This window comes from Trichophyton verrucosum (genome assembly GCF_000151505.1).
Source record: "Trichophyton verrucosum HKI 0517 chromosome Unknown contig00395_1.f1.exp, whole genome shotgun sequence".
NCBI classification, from domain to species: domain Eukaryota; kingdom Fungi; phylum Ascomycota; class Eurotiomycetes; order Onygenales; family Arthrodermataceae; genus Trichophyton; species Trichophyton verrucosum.
This window is the reverse complement of record NW_003315370.1, coordinates 46-12,072: the sequence shown is the minus strand read 5'-3', so window position 1 is coordinate 12,072 and position 12,027 is coordinate 46. Positions and strand designations below refer to the sequence as shown.

The following is a 12,027-nucleotide window of genomic DNA, read 5'->3' as shown; positions in this document are numbered from 1 at the left end:
ATAAGTGTTATTATTAACACCAGTTGGTTAACTGGTTAGTTAGTTATTGCAGCAATTTCATTTTAACACTGCTTTCCTACACGGAACTGGGATAAGCATCGGTAACCAGGCTGACCTCTACACTTCCACATCAACATATAGTTACATCGCAAAAAATGGCATTTTCGATATCACCTCTCCAGGTCGGGGGAGTGGATTTGCTGGAGAGCCAGGGGAGGCGCATCAGCAGTAGACCTGTCCTGTAGTTAAGCCCGGAGAAAGGCAAAACAAGGCCGAATGGCCGATACAATGCCCCTTTTCCTGAATATAAGTACATGGCTAGATATATCGAAAAGACTAAGAGAAGAGAGACGAAGAGTACTGCAGAGTTATCGGAAAAAGAGCTATGCCGTAAGCTATCAATTAACTACTTTGTATAGATAGCTATGGAATTTGCTCATGTCGCTCTGGGGAATCACCTTCATGGAGGTCAACCCGAAGCATCGGCTGGAGGGCGTTGAGTCTGCGCCCATGGAATCATTCTGTAGTAGAGTTGGTGAAAGACAAACATCTTGCCTTCAACAGACTGGAATGCGAGGCCCCAGGCAACTCTACGTAAACATGACATATGCTGGGGTCTCCGGGTATAAGATGGAGTTCTGAATTCAAACATAGACGTCATCTCTCGTCTTCTTCGTACAAGATTATTAGCTTGAGAAATATTGCCAAGCAAAACCGGCGGTTGGATGTGCGTTGATATATTCCTTAGTTGCCATCAAAATGGCTAGGGTATACAAGGAGGGTATGACAACAGTGTGGCCGTTGGCGATTGGGCTGAAGCGGTATGAATGACAGGGGAAGCAGACTTCGGCGTCGTGTCTATCGAACGGCCGATGGATGAATCACTGCATCTTTTCGGCAAATCCGCGAGCTTCGAGTTCCTCAGCCTCAGCATCAGGAGTAACTACAGACGACTGAGACTCCAGAAGCCTTTCCGCAACACCATCCAGGCGTCCAAAGACCTTTGGGTTTCGTTTCTCTCCCGGCCCAGTTTTGAACTGGTAACTTCGCATCCTATTGCAGGGTTAGCAATGTTATCATACTACAGACAAGAGAGTAAACTCAAAAGCCTACCTTGGACCTTGCCCACTGGGCTCGGGAAACTCCGACATATAAGTACACTCAAAAGTTTTTACATCCTCTTCGAATGTCCCACGCTCAATACTTGTTCTTATATCAGTAAAGAATCTATCCATAATGGCATGGTTGTGTATCTGGAGCAGTGTCCAAGCAAGCATTTCTTTCGCATTAAGCAGGTGGCGGAGGTAGGCTTTATGGTACGTCTTGCATGTGTAGCACTGGCAATCAGAGACAAGTGCTGAAGTGTCGGTGGAATGAGCGGGTAGTAGCATATCAACTGCTAACGGGTAGGGTGACGACTTGTCTTGAGGGGCACCTTTTGGGAAGAAAAAGTCGAGAGCGAGACCTGCATCAGACGCCGTTCCGATGAATTGGATCGCGGAAAGGTCAAGCCCAAGTGACACTCCCCTGAGAACGTCTTGAGGGGTATTAGATTCACCAATAGACAACCGTGGTAAATGCCAAAGGGCTTGGGGGATCAATTCAATTGTGGCTGGGTCCCATACTGCAAACCCAGAAACCGCATCTGCCATTTCTTCCTCCAGATCCCGCAAGTATACGGTCTGCCGCTCCTTTTCAAGTGGAAGTATTGGTGCAAAAAACGAGGTCTCTCCAAGCCGGTTGCTTATATCTGCAGGCTTAAACAAGATGTCTACGGCCGACTGCGTCCATGCATGTGTCCGATCAACCATTTTCTCCCGTCTTTTCACCCCCGGCTGTCTATCTAGCACATCAGCTAGACCGATTGCAATATCTGGCTTCAATGACTTGATAGCATCTTGGTACTGTTCCACCTGCAATTGCTGGTATCCGACTGAGGTCAGAATGGTCACTGAGTTGACGGAATTCGAGCTTGCTGTGGCAACCGGAGGAATCCTCCTGGGCCCAAGGAATAGCAGGTATTCATCATCGAAGGAGAGGAACTTTCGGATAGCAGATTCTGTCTTTCCCGTAGGTGTATTATATATTGGTGGTATTTCTTTTAATGAGTTTCGTTCTATGACTGAACTGCCCCAGCAAGCAGAGAGGTTAGTAACGAGACATTTAAAGGTGGTACTTAATAGCTCAGGGCGTTCACGTACAATCTTCAAGAGCAACATATAGACTGCCTATCGACATGTGTTCTTTTATATTATCATGGCTAACATGCGGCAGCACCCCTCTCGACGTGATGGGCAGATAGCCTGGTGTCAGTATTGGTTTGCGCCCAACTCTGCACAATCTCCCCAGCCGCGGAGCAAGCTGCGTAGGCGGGTGTGATAGTAGGCTGAAGCTGAGCATTTCCCCAGAATTATCAGACGGTATATCAGAGGCCATGTTCGGTTCTATTAATGTGGTGAAGACGTTGGGCTTTGCGACTTTGCGATCTTATCATTTTTTATTTTCTTTTTGAAGCGAACTAGTTAGCAAGAAGTTGACTTTTGGCTAGAAGACAAACAACCAGACCCCGTCTACACACATTCTAACTGTTCAATTACCTTTCTGTGCGTATTTACATATATATATATATACCAAATGACGCTAGAAAGCGAAATTAAACCTCCCAGAAGGGGAGCCCTTGTTGTTGTGGAAGGCTTGGATCGCGCCGGGAAATCAACGCAATGCGCGAGACTGCACCAGTTCCTCGTAGACCAAGGGCATAAGACGAAATACATTCGATTCCCAGGTGCGTCAAGGCTGGTGGAGTGTCAGTGAAGCAATACTGATGATACATCAGATAGAACTACCTCAATTGGCAATATGATAAACCAATATCTTCGTGGAGAGATACAGCTCGACGACCATGCGGTCCATCTGCTCTTCTCCGCGAACCGGTGGGAGGCTGCAGCGCAGATACGACAAGATATAGAGTCCGGAATCACCGTCATCGTTGACCGATACTCGTATTCGGGGGCAGTATACTCAGCTGCAAAGGAGAACAAGGAACTGCAGCTTGACTGGGCATGGAGACCTGAGGTAGGGCTACCTCGACCTGATATCTGGTTCTTTTTGAATATCTCAATCGAAGTTGCGGCTGCAAGAGGGGGTTACGGAACTGAGAGATATGAGACTGTCAATCTGCAGAAGAAAGTCGGAAAGCTATTCCTCTCCTTGACTGAGCTGAAGGGCAATGAAGATATGAGGGTTATTGATGCGGGCAGAGAGATAGACGAGATATCTCGTGAGATCCGGGAAGAAGTGCTACGGACGATGGCCAAAGTTGATTCTATAGGGCCGCTGAGGAAACTTGACGCTTTGGTGTTTACGGAGACGGAAGACAAAGGTTCTTCATAGATGACACAAGGAGGAGCAGTATCATTCTACTATATCTACATCATCCCAGTCGTCAATTTTCCCTTTCCCGGGCGTGTTTGATATTGGTTGGTGTTGCCGCCGGTAATCGACATTTAAGTCATATGTTGATGTTGAAGGTCCAAAGTCGTCATCTTCACTACTCAGAAGGTCGATAGGACTTTGAATCCTGGCGTCTTCGGATAGTTCGACCCCTGCTTCATCCTCCTCTTCCAGTGAATCATCATTGTCGAATGTCCCTCTCCTGTGGCTGCGAATCCGGAGTGTCATTTCTCTCATCAGGATATGCCATTCAATGATTGATTCACAGCCTGGACACCTTCCACTCATTGGAACAAGGTCATTGCTAGAATCCTCAGAATGCATAAATCTAGAAGAGAGGCACAAAAGGTGTGAGGTGCACCGACACATTTCAGAGGAGCAGACTACGACGAAATCATCGTTCAGCCGCAGACGGCTTCGGCAGACACCACAATCAAGTTTATCTCCAGCATCCAGCAGGAACTGAGTCTTCTCTCGGTACGACCTCAAGTTCTTCCCCGAAACATCGAGTTTCCGAAGGGTATTTTGAAGTGGCAGACCCTCCCCAGATAAGGCTCCATCATCAAAATCAGTCTCAAAGCTGATATGTTCCGGAACAAATGTACTAGCACTCTCGGCCCAGCCTCGCCAGACACGATGAATATCTGTATTGAAAAACCGCACTTGCAAGGGCCAGCTTGAAAAGTATGGTGAACGCAAAAGAACATGTAAACGGGCCATAGTGCTTGTCATTGACTCTCGGGGGTTACTTGACTTTGTAGCCAGGCGTCTTCCTGTTTTCGAACATATTCGAACCTTAGTCTCCATCTCATCGCCGGCAGCATGACGAGAGGCTTGTGTGTTCTGCCACGCCCATCTAGCATATATACGGTCAGTTCAGTTACCCAAAACACGACTGAGCGAACCACCAATAACTGACATACTCGAACTGTAGGGCCGCCGTACGACTGGTAAAGCCACTGACTATCATGACCATCTCCCACGGCCGCAGCTTCTCTCGGTGGGTTCTGTGTGCCCCTCCCTTGATGCGGCCGTTATGCTGTGCAAGCCGACGAGCAGGGTTGGGAGTCGACCCAATGTAGAGACTGGCATGGCGCACAGTAGAGCGAAGCAGATACACGCAGTAGAAGGGCGGGATGCCCTTCGCGGACTCCCTGCTGTTGTCCGGAGCCGGACTTGATCGGGGTTTCCGTGGCATGAGAATGTAGGGTATTTCGGCGGTTGAGATTAATGATTTATAGCTAGCGATTTAGGGAATGTCCATGAATAAACCAAAATAAAATAGGTAGTTACATAGTCTGTAACTATTTTAATATCATCTCATCGTTAACTAATTATGTTGTGTTGCTGTTTATATCAAGGGCCGGGCGCAAACAAATGGTCATGTGACACAACCGGGGCGACAACATGACTCGAGCTTTGATGGCATCAAAATCCTGCAGAAAGATGTAACCATTAGGTACTCCATAATGAAGGGCCGTTTCTGAGCGCGGTTCTTAGCTTCGACAAGCAAGGCAAGCTTCTCGGCGCTTCACCCGTGAGACTTTTGCTCGCTTTCTCCCGCTGGGACCCTGGCGGACTTGGTAGCCAATTAACTAAACGCCCAGTCCTAAGTCCGGCCCCGGAGCGGAAGACGTGAGGTGATAGTTAGGAGAAAGTCGGAGCAAGTCAGAAGGAGGGAAGACGGCTCCAATTGGCATGAGATTATATAGGCCTGACGCCTAGTACTGCATAAACCTGTGCCACTGGCTCGCCAGCCTTTGCCCCGACCATTTCTCAGACATGCTGTCCGTACGGAGTACCCTGCACTCGGATAGCTACCCTGGTGTCATATGAAAGCGTTGTAGAAACTAATTCTGGCAGCAACCCCAGCAGTCATTAGTAGGCTAACCACGAGCGACTCCGTAGTTCGTTTTAAGGAGCTGTCGAGCTCTTGGGGATCTCTCGATAACTATATGCCTGCTCCACATGGCCAGCCGAGGCTAAGCAGGGCGCCAGAGGGAGGGAAACGAGACTCGCCTTTGCGCTGCAAACACGGTCGAATGTTGTCACTCGTCGCCATCGTCATCGGATCAACTTTCACTAGCATCATTCTTCTTCTTATTCTTATTCTTCGTAGTCGTCGTCGTCGTCTTCGCCCTTTTTTTTAGTGTTCAAAGCTTAAAATAATAAATGTTAAATAAAAGCCAGCCCAAAATTACGAATACATGACTAATCGGTAACACTGTGACATGACTAAGCAAAGAGGCCTGCAGAAAATCCATCGCCGACCTTCGACTTTCTCGACTTTCTGACCAAAAACCCGTCGATGAAGCATCGTCGACTCTCCACGCCCGCGACCCTCGATGCTATGAGACCCCAGACCAGGTCCAGCCTGTCCCTCCGCGACCGTTGACCGACCTGGGACCGCCGGAACGTCCCCCAGTGCGCCATTCGATCCTCGCAGCTGAGGAATACACAGCAACCTGCCCTGCCCTGCCCTGCCCTTTTCCCTTCTTCTCGTTCGGGTACCCAGGATCGCTCCTAGGGCGCCATCTATATAGGACCCTCGATATAATATACCTACGGCCAGCATATCCTTCGCCGCCCCTCGCCCTCGATTCCCTTCTCTATAGCCAATGCATTCGCGATACGCCCTCTATATATTATTATAGCCGTGACGAAATCCCGATCTACCCTCCTCCTCCCCTCCACTCTGCAGCCTCCTTCTACAAGCCTCCCTCATCTCCCACAATTTGATAATGGCCGTTGCCACTTCATCTGAGGGCCATAATGCTGGCCAGCAGCCCCAGACACATGCACAGCAGCAGCACCAGCTGCATCATCAGAGCTCGCACTCGAACAGCCGGTCATCGATGCAGGCAGCTAATGCTACAAGCTCATACGGTGTGAATGTGCCGCTGAGTGCTCGACGGTCCGCACCGTTGGACCTATCGACCGTCGAACGCCGTGAACAAGTCCCAGCTGCTCGAGATCCTCCCAAACGCAACAGGCCTCATGATCTACAAGAAGCACCGACCTTCTATCCAACAGAGGAAGAGTTCAAGGACCCGATGGCCTATATTCGAAAGATCTCTCCTGAAGGGCGGAAATACGGTATCTGCAAAGTCGTTCCTCCACAGTCATGGAATCCAGCTTTTGCCATCGACACGGAGGTATGAGCGAATAGCCTTTTTATCCAAAGCTTTTTGTTGAAGAAAGGAGTAGATGATATACACGTAGTTGCAAGATGCTGACACGGTCTCATTTCTTCTTCTTAGCGATTCCACTTCCGTACACGTCGACAGGAGCTTAACTCCGTTGAAGGAGGTATGCAACACTCGCTTTTAGCCGATTATCGTGACCTACAAAAAGACATGACTGTTTAACCCTTCTTTCCAGGCACTAGAGCAAACCTCAACTACCTCGACCAATTAACCAAATTCCACAAGCAACATGGCACCAGCCTGACCCGATTTCCCAGCGTGGATAAACGACCCCTCGACTTATACAAACTGAAGAAAGCGGTTGAAATAAGAGGCGGATTTGAACAGGTCTGCAAGCTTAAGAAATGGGCTGAAATCGGACGCGACCTAGGTTACAGCGGCAAAATCATGTCGTCTCTATCTACTTCGCTCAAGAACTCTTACCAACGATGGCTACAACCTTATGAAGAGTACCTGCTTGTCGCAAAACCCGGAGTGCAGCATCAGCTTGAAGTTGAAAAAGGTGGACCTTTCGTTCCATCTCCAAATCAGTCCCCCGCCGAGAAGAGGAAACATCCAATGCAGAATGGCCACCGGACGCCTTCGGACTCTCGCGCCGAAGATAATTCCTCAACGCGGAGAGCATCCACAGCCCCTAACACCTCAACTGTTGATGTTGAGGAGGGCAGCGGTAATGCAGCTGAAACTCCTCGGGAAGCCACACCAGCGCCTGTGCAGCAGCCAATCTCTTCTGGGTTCACAGCCGTAAACTCCCGACCAAGCGGGTTTGCGGCGATCAACATGCCATCTTCGTTTACAGCAGTCAACAGAGCAGCTCCCGAGGTCAAAAGGGAATCAGATGAGACAGCAGGCAACTCATCTCATGCAAATTCCATTCCTGCCTCTGGAAAACCGTCCCCTGAGCAGAAACGGACGAAGTCTAATTCAGCGCCCCTTACCAATGGGCAGAACGGCCACGATGAGCATTCCCTAAAACGCGTTCATAGCAGTGGCGGTAACTCCCAAACTGAAAATGACGATTCTGAAGAAGGGGGTAACGGTAGACGAAGCAAGCGTCTAAAGAAAGGTACGTCGAATCGAGTTTTTCCATCTATCCTACGTTTTCGGTATCTCAACATGATACTAATAGTATCGGCTATAGATGGCATGCCCAACGTTGCAGGGTCTAACTTGAATTTATTGCGACCATCTCCTTCTCAGCCCAAGTCTAAAAACGGAACCTGTAAAACTGGAGATGTGAGTCAATCTATACTGGGCTTCCCAGAACGTTACCGTACCATGAAGCTAATACCATTTTAGAAATGCGAAAACTGCGGCAAGACTGATAAAGAGTCTACGATCCTTGCATGCGATGGCTGTGACATCGGTTATCATATGCACTGCCTTGATCCCCCTCTTACAACCATCCCAGACTATGACTGGCATTGTCCCAACTGTCTAGTAGGAACTGGGGAATATGGTTTCGAAGAAGGCGGTATATACTCCTTGAAGCAATTCCAGGAGAAAGCCAACCAGTTTAAGAAGAATTATTTTGGCTCGAAGATACCCTTCCAGGCAACTTCTGCGCCAACTCCACAACTATACGAAGCCGAAGACAGCGTTGAACGTGAATTCTGGCGACTTGTTGAGAGCCTAACTGAGACAGTGGAGGTTGAGTACGGGGCCGATATTCATTCGACAACACATGGCAGTGGCTTTCCTACGGTTGAACGAAACCCCCTTGATCCCCACGCGACTGATCCATGGAATCTAAATGTACTTCCTTTACACCCAGAATCACTGTTCAGACATATCAAGTCCGATGTTTCTGGCATGACGGTTCCATGGGTTTACGTCGGCATGTGTTTCTCGACCTTCTGTTGGCATAACGAAGACCACTACGCGTTTTCAGCTAACTATCAGCATTTCGGCTCCACTAAGACGTGGTATGGAATCCCAGGAGCTGATGCTGAAGCCTTCGAGGAGGCTATGCGACAAGCTGTTCCGGAGCTGTTTGAAACCCAACCTGACCTTTTATTCCAACTGGTTACTTTACTTCCACCAAATCAGCTGAAGAAAGCTGGTGTCAATGTCTATGCCTTGGATCAAAGAGCTGGTCAGTTCGTGATTACATACCCACAAGCCTATCATGCTGGGTTCAACCACGGATTCAACTGCAACGAGGCCGTGAACTTCGCACCAAGCGAGTGGGAGCCATTTGGCCAATCTGGAGTTGACCGGCTACAGGAATTTAGACGACAGCCTTGCTTCTCGCATGACGAAATGCTACTAACTGCTGCTAGCAAGGATACGTCTATCAGCACTGCGAAGTGGCTTGGTAAGGCGTTGCGGCGGATGTGTGATCGTGAAATGGAGCAAAGAGCGAACCTCCTAGCGCGGTCTCGAGAAGTTGATAATCGAAATGGTATTCAGAATGGAGACCAGAGTACCAAACATGCTGATTTACCAGTGTTGCCCGTTTCTGTGGAGGAGGTTGATCTCCTTGAAGACGAGTATCAGTGCAGCTATTGCAAGGCCTACAGCTACCTTTCTCTTTTCCGATGCCACAAATCTGGAAAGCAGCTGTGTCTAGTGCATGCCGGAATAACGGAATGCTGCGGCAGTGAACCAGCGCATTACTTGCGCGGACCTGATCATTCAGTCCGATATCGACTATCTGATGAAGATTTGCAAAAAATCGTTCAAAAAGTGGAAGATCGCGCCAAGATTCCCGAAGCTTGGGCTGAGAGACTAGACAGAATCCTGGAAGATGAGCCGAAACCATCTCTTAAAGCGCTTCACGCTCTACTCTCAGAGGGAGAAAAGATACCATACCATCTTCCTGGGCTGCATGATCTCTCTACCTTCGTACAGAGGTGTGACAAGTGGGTCGAGGAAGCGAATAACTACTTAACCCGCAAGCAACAAAACCGACGCAAAAACGAAAAGATCTGGCGGAAGGGAAACCCAGCTAAGGCAGCACAGATGGAAGAAAGAGACCGTGAGCTACGCAGCATCGAGAAAATTCATAGCTTGCTTACAGAAGCGGACCGTCTATCATTTGATTGTCCTCAGATAACGGCCCTGCATGAAAAGGTCCAGGAGATCGAGCGCTTCCAGAGAGACGCCCAAGCCGTGTTCATCAGTGCACATACCGCATCTGCTCAGGCTGTGGAGGAATTAGTCGAACTAGGCCGGAACTTCTGCCTTGATATCCCAGAGGTAGACAAGCTGGAACGCGTCTTGCAACAGATGAAATGGAACGAGGACGCGCGACGCCGGCGTGAACAATACCAAACACTCGAAGATTGCGCGGATTTCATCAAGCAAGCCGAAGAATTAAACATATCCGAGGCTAACAACCACCTTCTATACTTCCGTGAAATGTACTGCAGCGGAGTTGCATGGGAAGCGAAAGCAAAGGAACTCATGTCTGTAGAGGCAGTTCACTACCAGCAGCTGGAGGCCCTTTCCGCACAGGCTGCTCGATTCCCGGTCTCGCCAGACACGCTTGCTGCAGTCGACGCGATCCTCACAAAGCAACGTGAAGCTCAGAGGCAGATTTCTACCATGTACGAGAAAAGCAAATCAAGCGATTTTCGCGAACGCCCACATTACCGTGACGTACGCGATTTGATGGAATCGTTGGTACAGTTGAACAGCAAGCCGAATGGCACTATCGACCTCGAACGTGAACAGAAGCGTCATGAAGACTGGATGAGAAAGGGGAAGAAGCTGTTTGGTAAAGCCAATGCTCCCTTGCACATTCTTAAGATGCATATGCAGTACGTTCAAAAAAGAAATTCGTACTGCTTTGACCTTGACGACCGGTTCCGCCCACCAGTTGAACCTGCTTCACGAGAGGCCACTCCCGATGGTTCTGGAGAGTCGCAACCTTGGGCCGGTAGTCGGTCAAAGAAAAAGGACGTCTTCTGCATCTGTAGACAGCAGGAATCCGGCTTAATGATTGAGTGCGAAGTCTGCCATGAATGGTCAGTTTAATCATTTACATCCCTTCAATACTCTTCTCTTCTCTCTCGCTTTTTACTTTTTGTGCTAACTGTCGAAACAGGTATCACGGAAAATGTCTCAAGATTGCCCGTGGTAAGGTGAAGGAGTACGACAGCTACACCTGTCCTATATGTGACTGGCGCGTTAAGATACCTCGCGATGCTGCTCGCCCAAAGCTGGAGGACTTGCTTGAATGGCAGTCTGAACTCTCTGATCTTCCATTCCAGCCTGAAGAGGAGGAGATCTTGACCTCCATTATTGACCAAGCAACATCATTCCGTGATTTCTTGCGCCCATTCACGAACCCTGCATGTATGACTGCCGAGGAGGTTCCGACACAGATTTTTTACCTACGCAAGATTGAAGGTGCAGAAGTTCTCCTTGCCTATGAAACGAATTACTTCCGCCAGGAAGTTCATAAATGGAATCCAGTGGCCCCTGAACCGCCACCGATTCTTGAGCAATCACTTTCCACTCGCAAACCACGACCGACCAAACAACAAAAAATCATGGCCCAGCTTGGTATCGAGAAACCAGAGGACATCCCCCTTCACCTGCGAACAAAACACCATATCTTCCCTTCGAAACGCAAGTCCATTGAACCTCAAAATGGACGGCCACCACCACTCCAACCAGCATCATCAAACAGATCTAGTACTCCCGTGGATAACCCACGCTCTGTTTCGGTTGGTACAGACCAGGTTCCATCATCCATGGCCGCTACTCAAGCTCCTCAGACACCTGCTTCTTATCCGTTCAGCCATCCATTCCAACTTTCGTCCAACGAACAGAATGCCACATTCGGAGCCGGTTCTGGCCCCTTCCTGACCCAAGAAAATGGCGACCAATCGCCCTCATTCTCACCCGGTTCCCCTGCCGCTAGGCACTCCGGACTCGATCCTTCGTTCTTTAGTCCTCCAAGCTTTGAACGAAGCCATCAGTTGCCTCAAGGCTCTGAGTCTGAGAATATGAAGGGCAATACTGGCGTTGGTGTAGATGACGTCGACGCTCACAATCCATTCGGCAGTAGTCCTCGTGCAAACATGGATGAATTATTCGCCGACTTGACGAATCATGATAACGAGCCCGAGCACGTCGAAGAGATAAGTCATGCTAATGAAGCCCTCGAAGCTCTCAAGAGTGCCCAAGCCTGTGGCTCCCGCACCGGGTCGATTTCCGAGCCAGGAAACAACGGCACCAACGGAGACCCTGATCTTCATCAAAATGCCAGCCACCACGGTGACAACGAACATCAGAACGGCGGTGGCCTAGGTGAAGAATATCTAAGCTGAATTCTCATCTGACCTCTAGGCTATTCCCGTTTCTATCCTTATGACTAATGTTTATCCCGTTTACTCCCCATCCTAGATTAATGTTC

General features: G+C 49.1%; 4 protein-coding genes across 4 annotated transcripts; 2 read left to right on the top strand and 2 right to left on the bottom strand.

Moving 5' to 3' along the window:
* Positions 1 to 881: 881 nt before the first annotated feature.
* TRV_05242 (tRNA-guanine transglycosylase family protein) lies at positions 882 to 2,219 on the bottom strand (the record flags this gene model as incomplete). The annotated part of the gene is made up of 2 exons (XM_003020598.1): positions 882 to 1,053; positions 1,114 to 2,219. The coding sequence occupies 2 exons, from the start codon at positions 2,217 to 2,219 to the stop codon at positions 882 to 884; spliced, it is 1,278 nt and encodes a 425-aa protein (XP_003020644.1).
* Positions 2,220 to 2,859: 640 nt separating this feature from the next.
* Positions 2,860 to 3,340, top strand: TRV_05241 (uncharacterized protein; the record flags this gene model as incomplete). The annotated part of the gene is made up of 2 exons (XM_003020597.1): positions 2,860 to 3,243; positions 3,332 to 3,340. 2 exons carry the CDS (start codon positions 2,860 to 2,862, stop codon positions 3,338 to 3,340), a joined length of 393 nt encoding a protein of 130 aa, XP_003020643.1.
* Positions 3,341 to 3,414: 74 nt separating this feature from the next.
* On the bottom strand, positions 3,415 to 4,260 carry TRV_05240 (GIY-YIG catalytic domain containing protein; the record flags this gene model as incomplete). The annotated part of the gene is made up of 1 exon (XM_003020596.1): positions 3,415 to 4,260. The coding sequence occupies one exon, from the start codon at positions 4,258 to 4,260 to the stop codon at positions 3,415 to 3,417; it is 846 nt and encodes a 281-aa protein (XP_003020642.1).
* A 1,934-nt stretch (positions 4,261 to 6,194) lies between these two features.
* Positions 6,195 to 11,941, top strand: TRV_05239 (uncharacterized protein; the record flags this gene model as incomplete). The annotated part of the gene is made up of 6 exons (XM_003020595.1): positions 6,195 to 6,608; positions 6,741 to 6,762; positions 6,835 to 7,725; positions 7,801 to 7,895; positions 7,959 to 10,630; positions 10,711 to 11,941. The coding sequence occupies 6 exons, from the start codon at positions 6,195 to 6,197 to the stop codon at positions 11,939 to 11,941; spliced, it is 5,325 nt and encodes a 1,774-aa protein (XP_003020641.1).
* Positions 11,942 to 12,027: the final 86 nt, after the last annotated feature.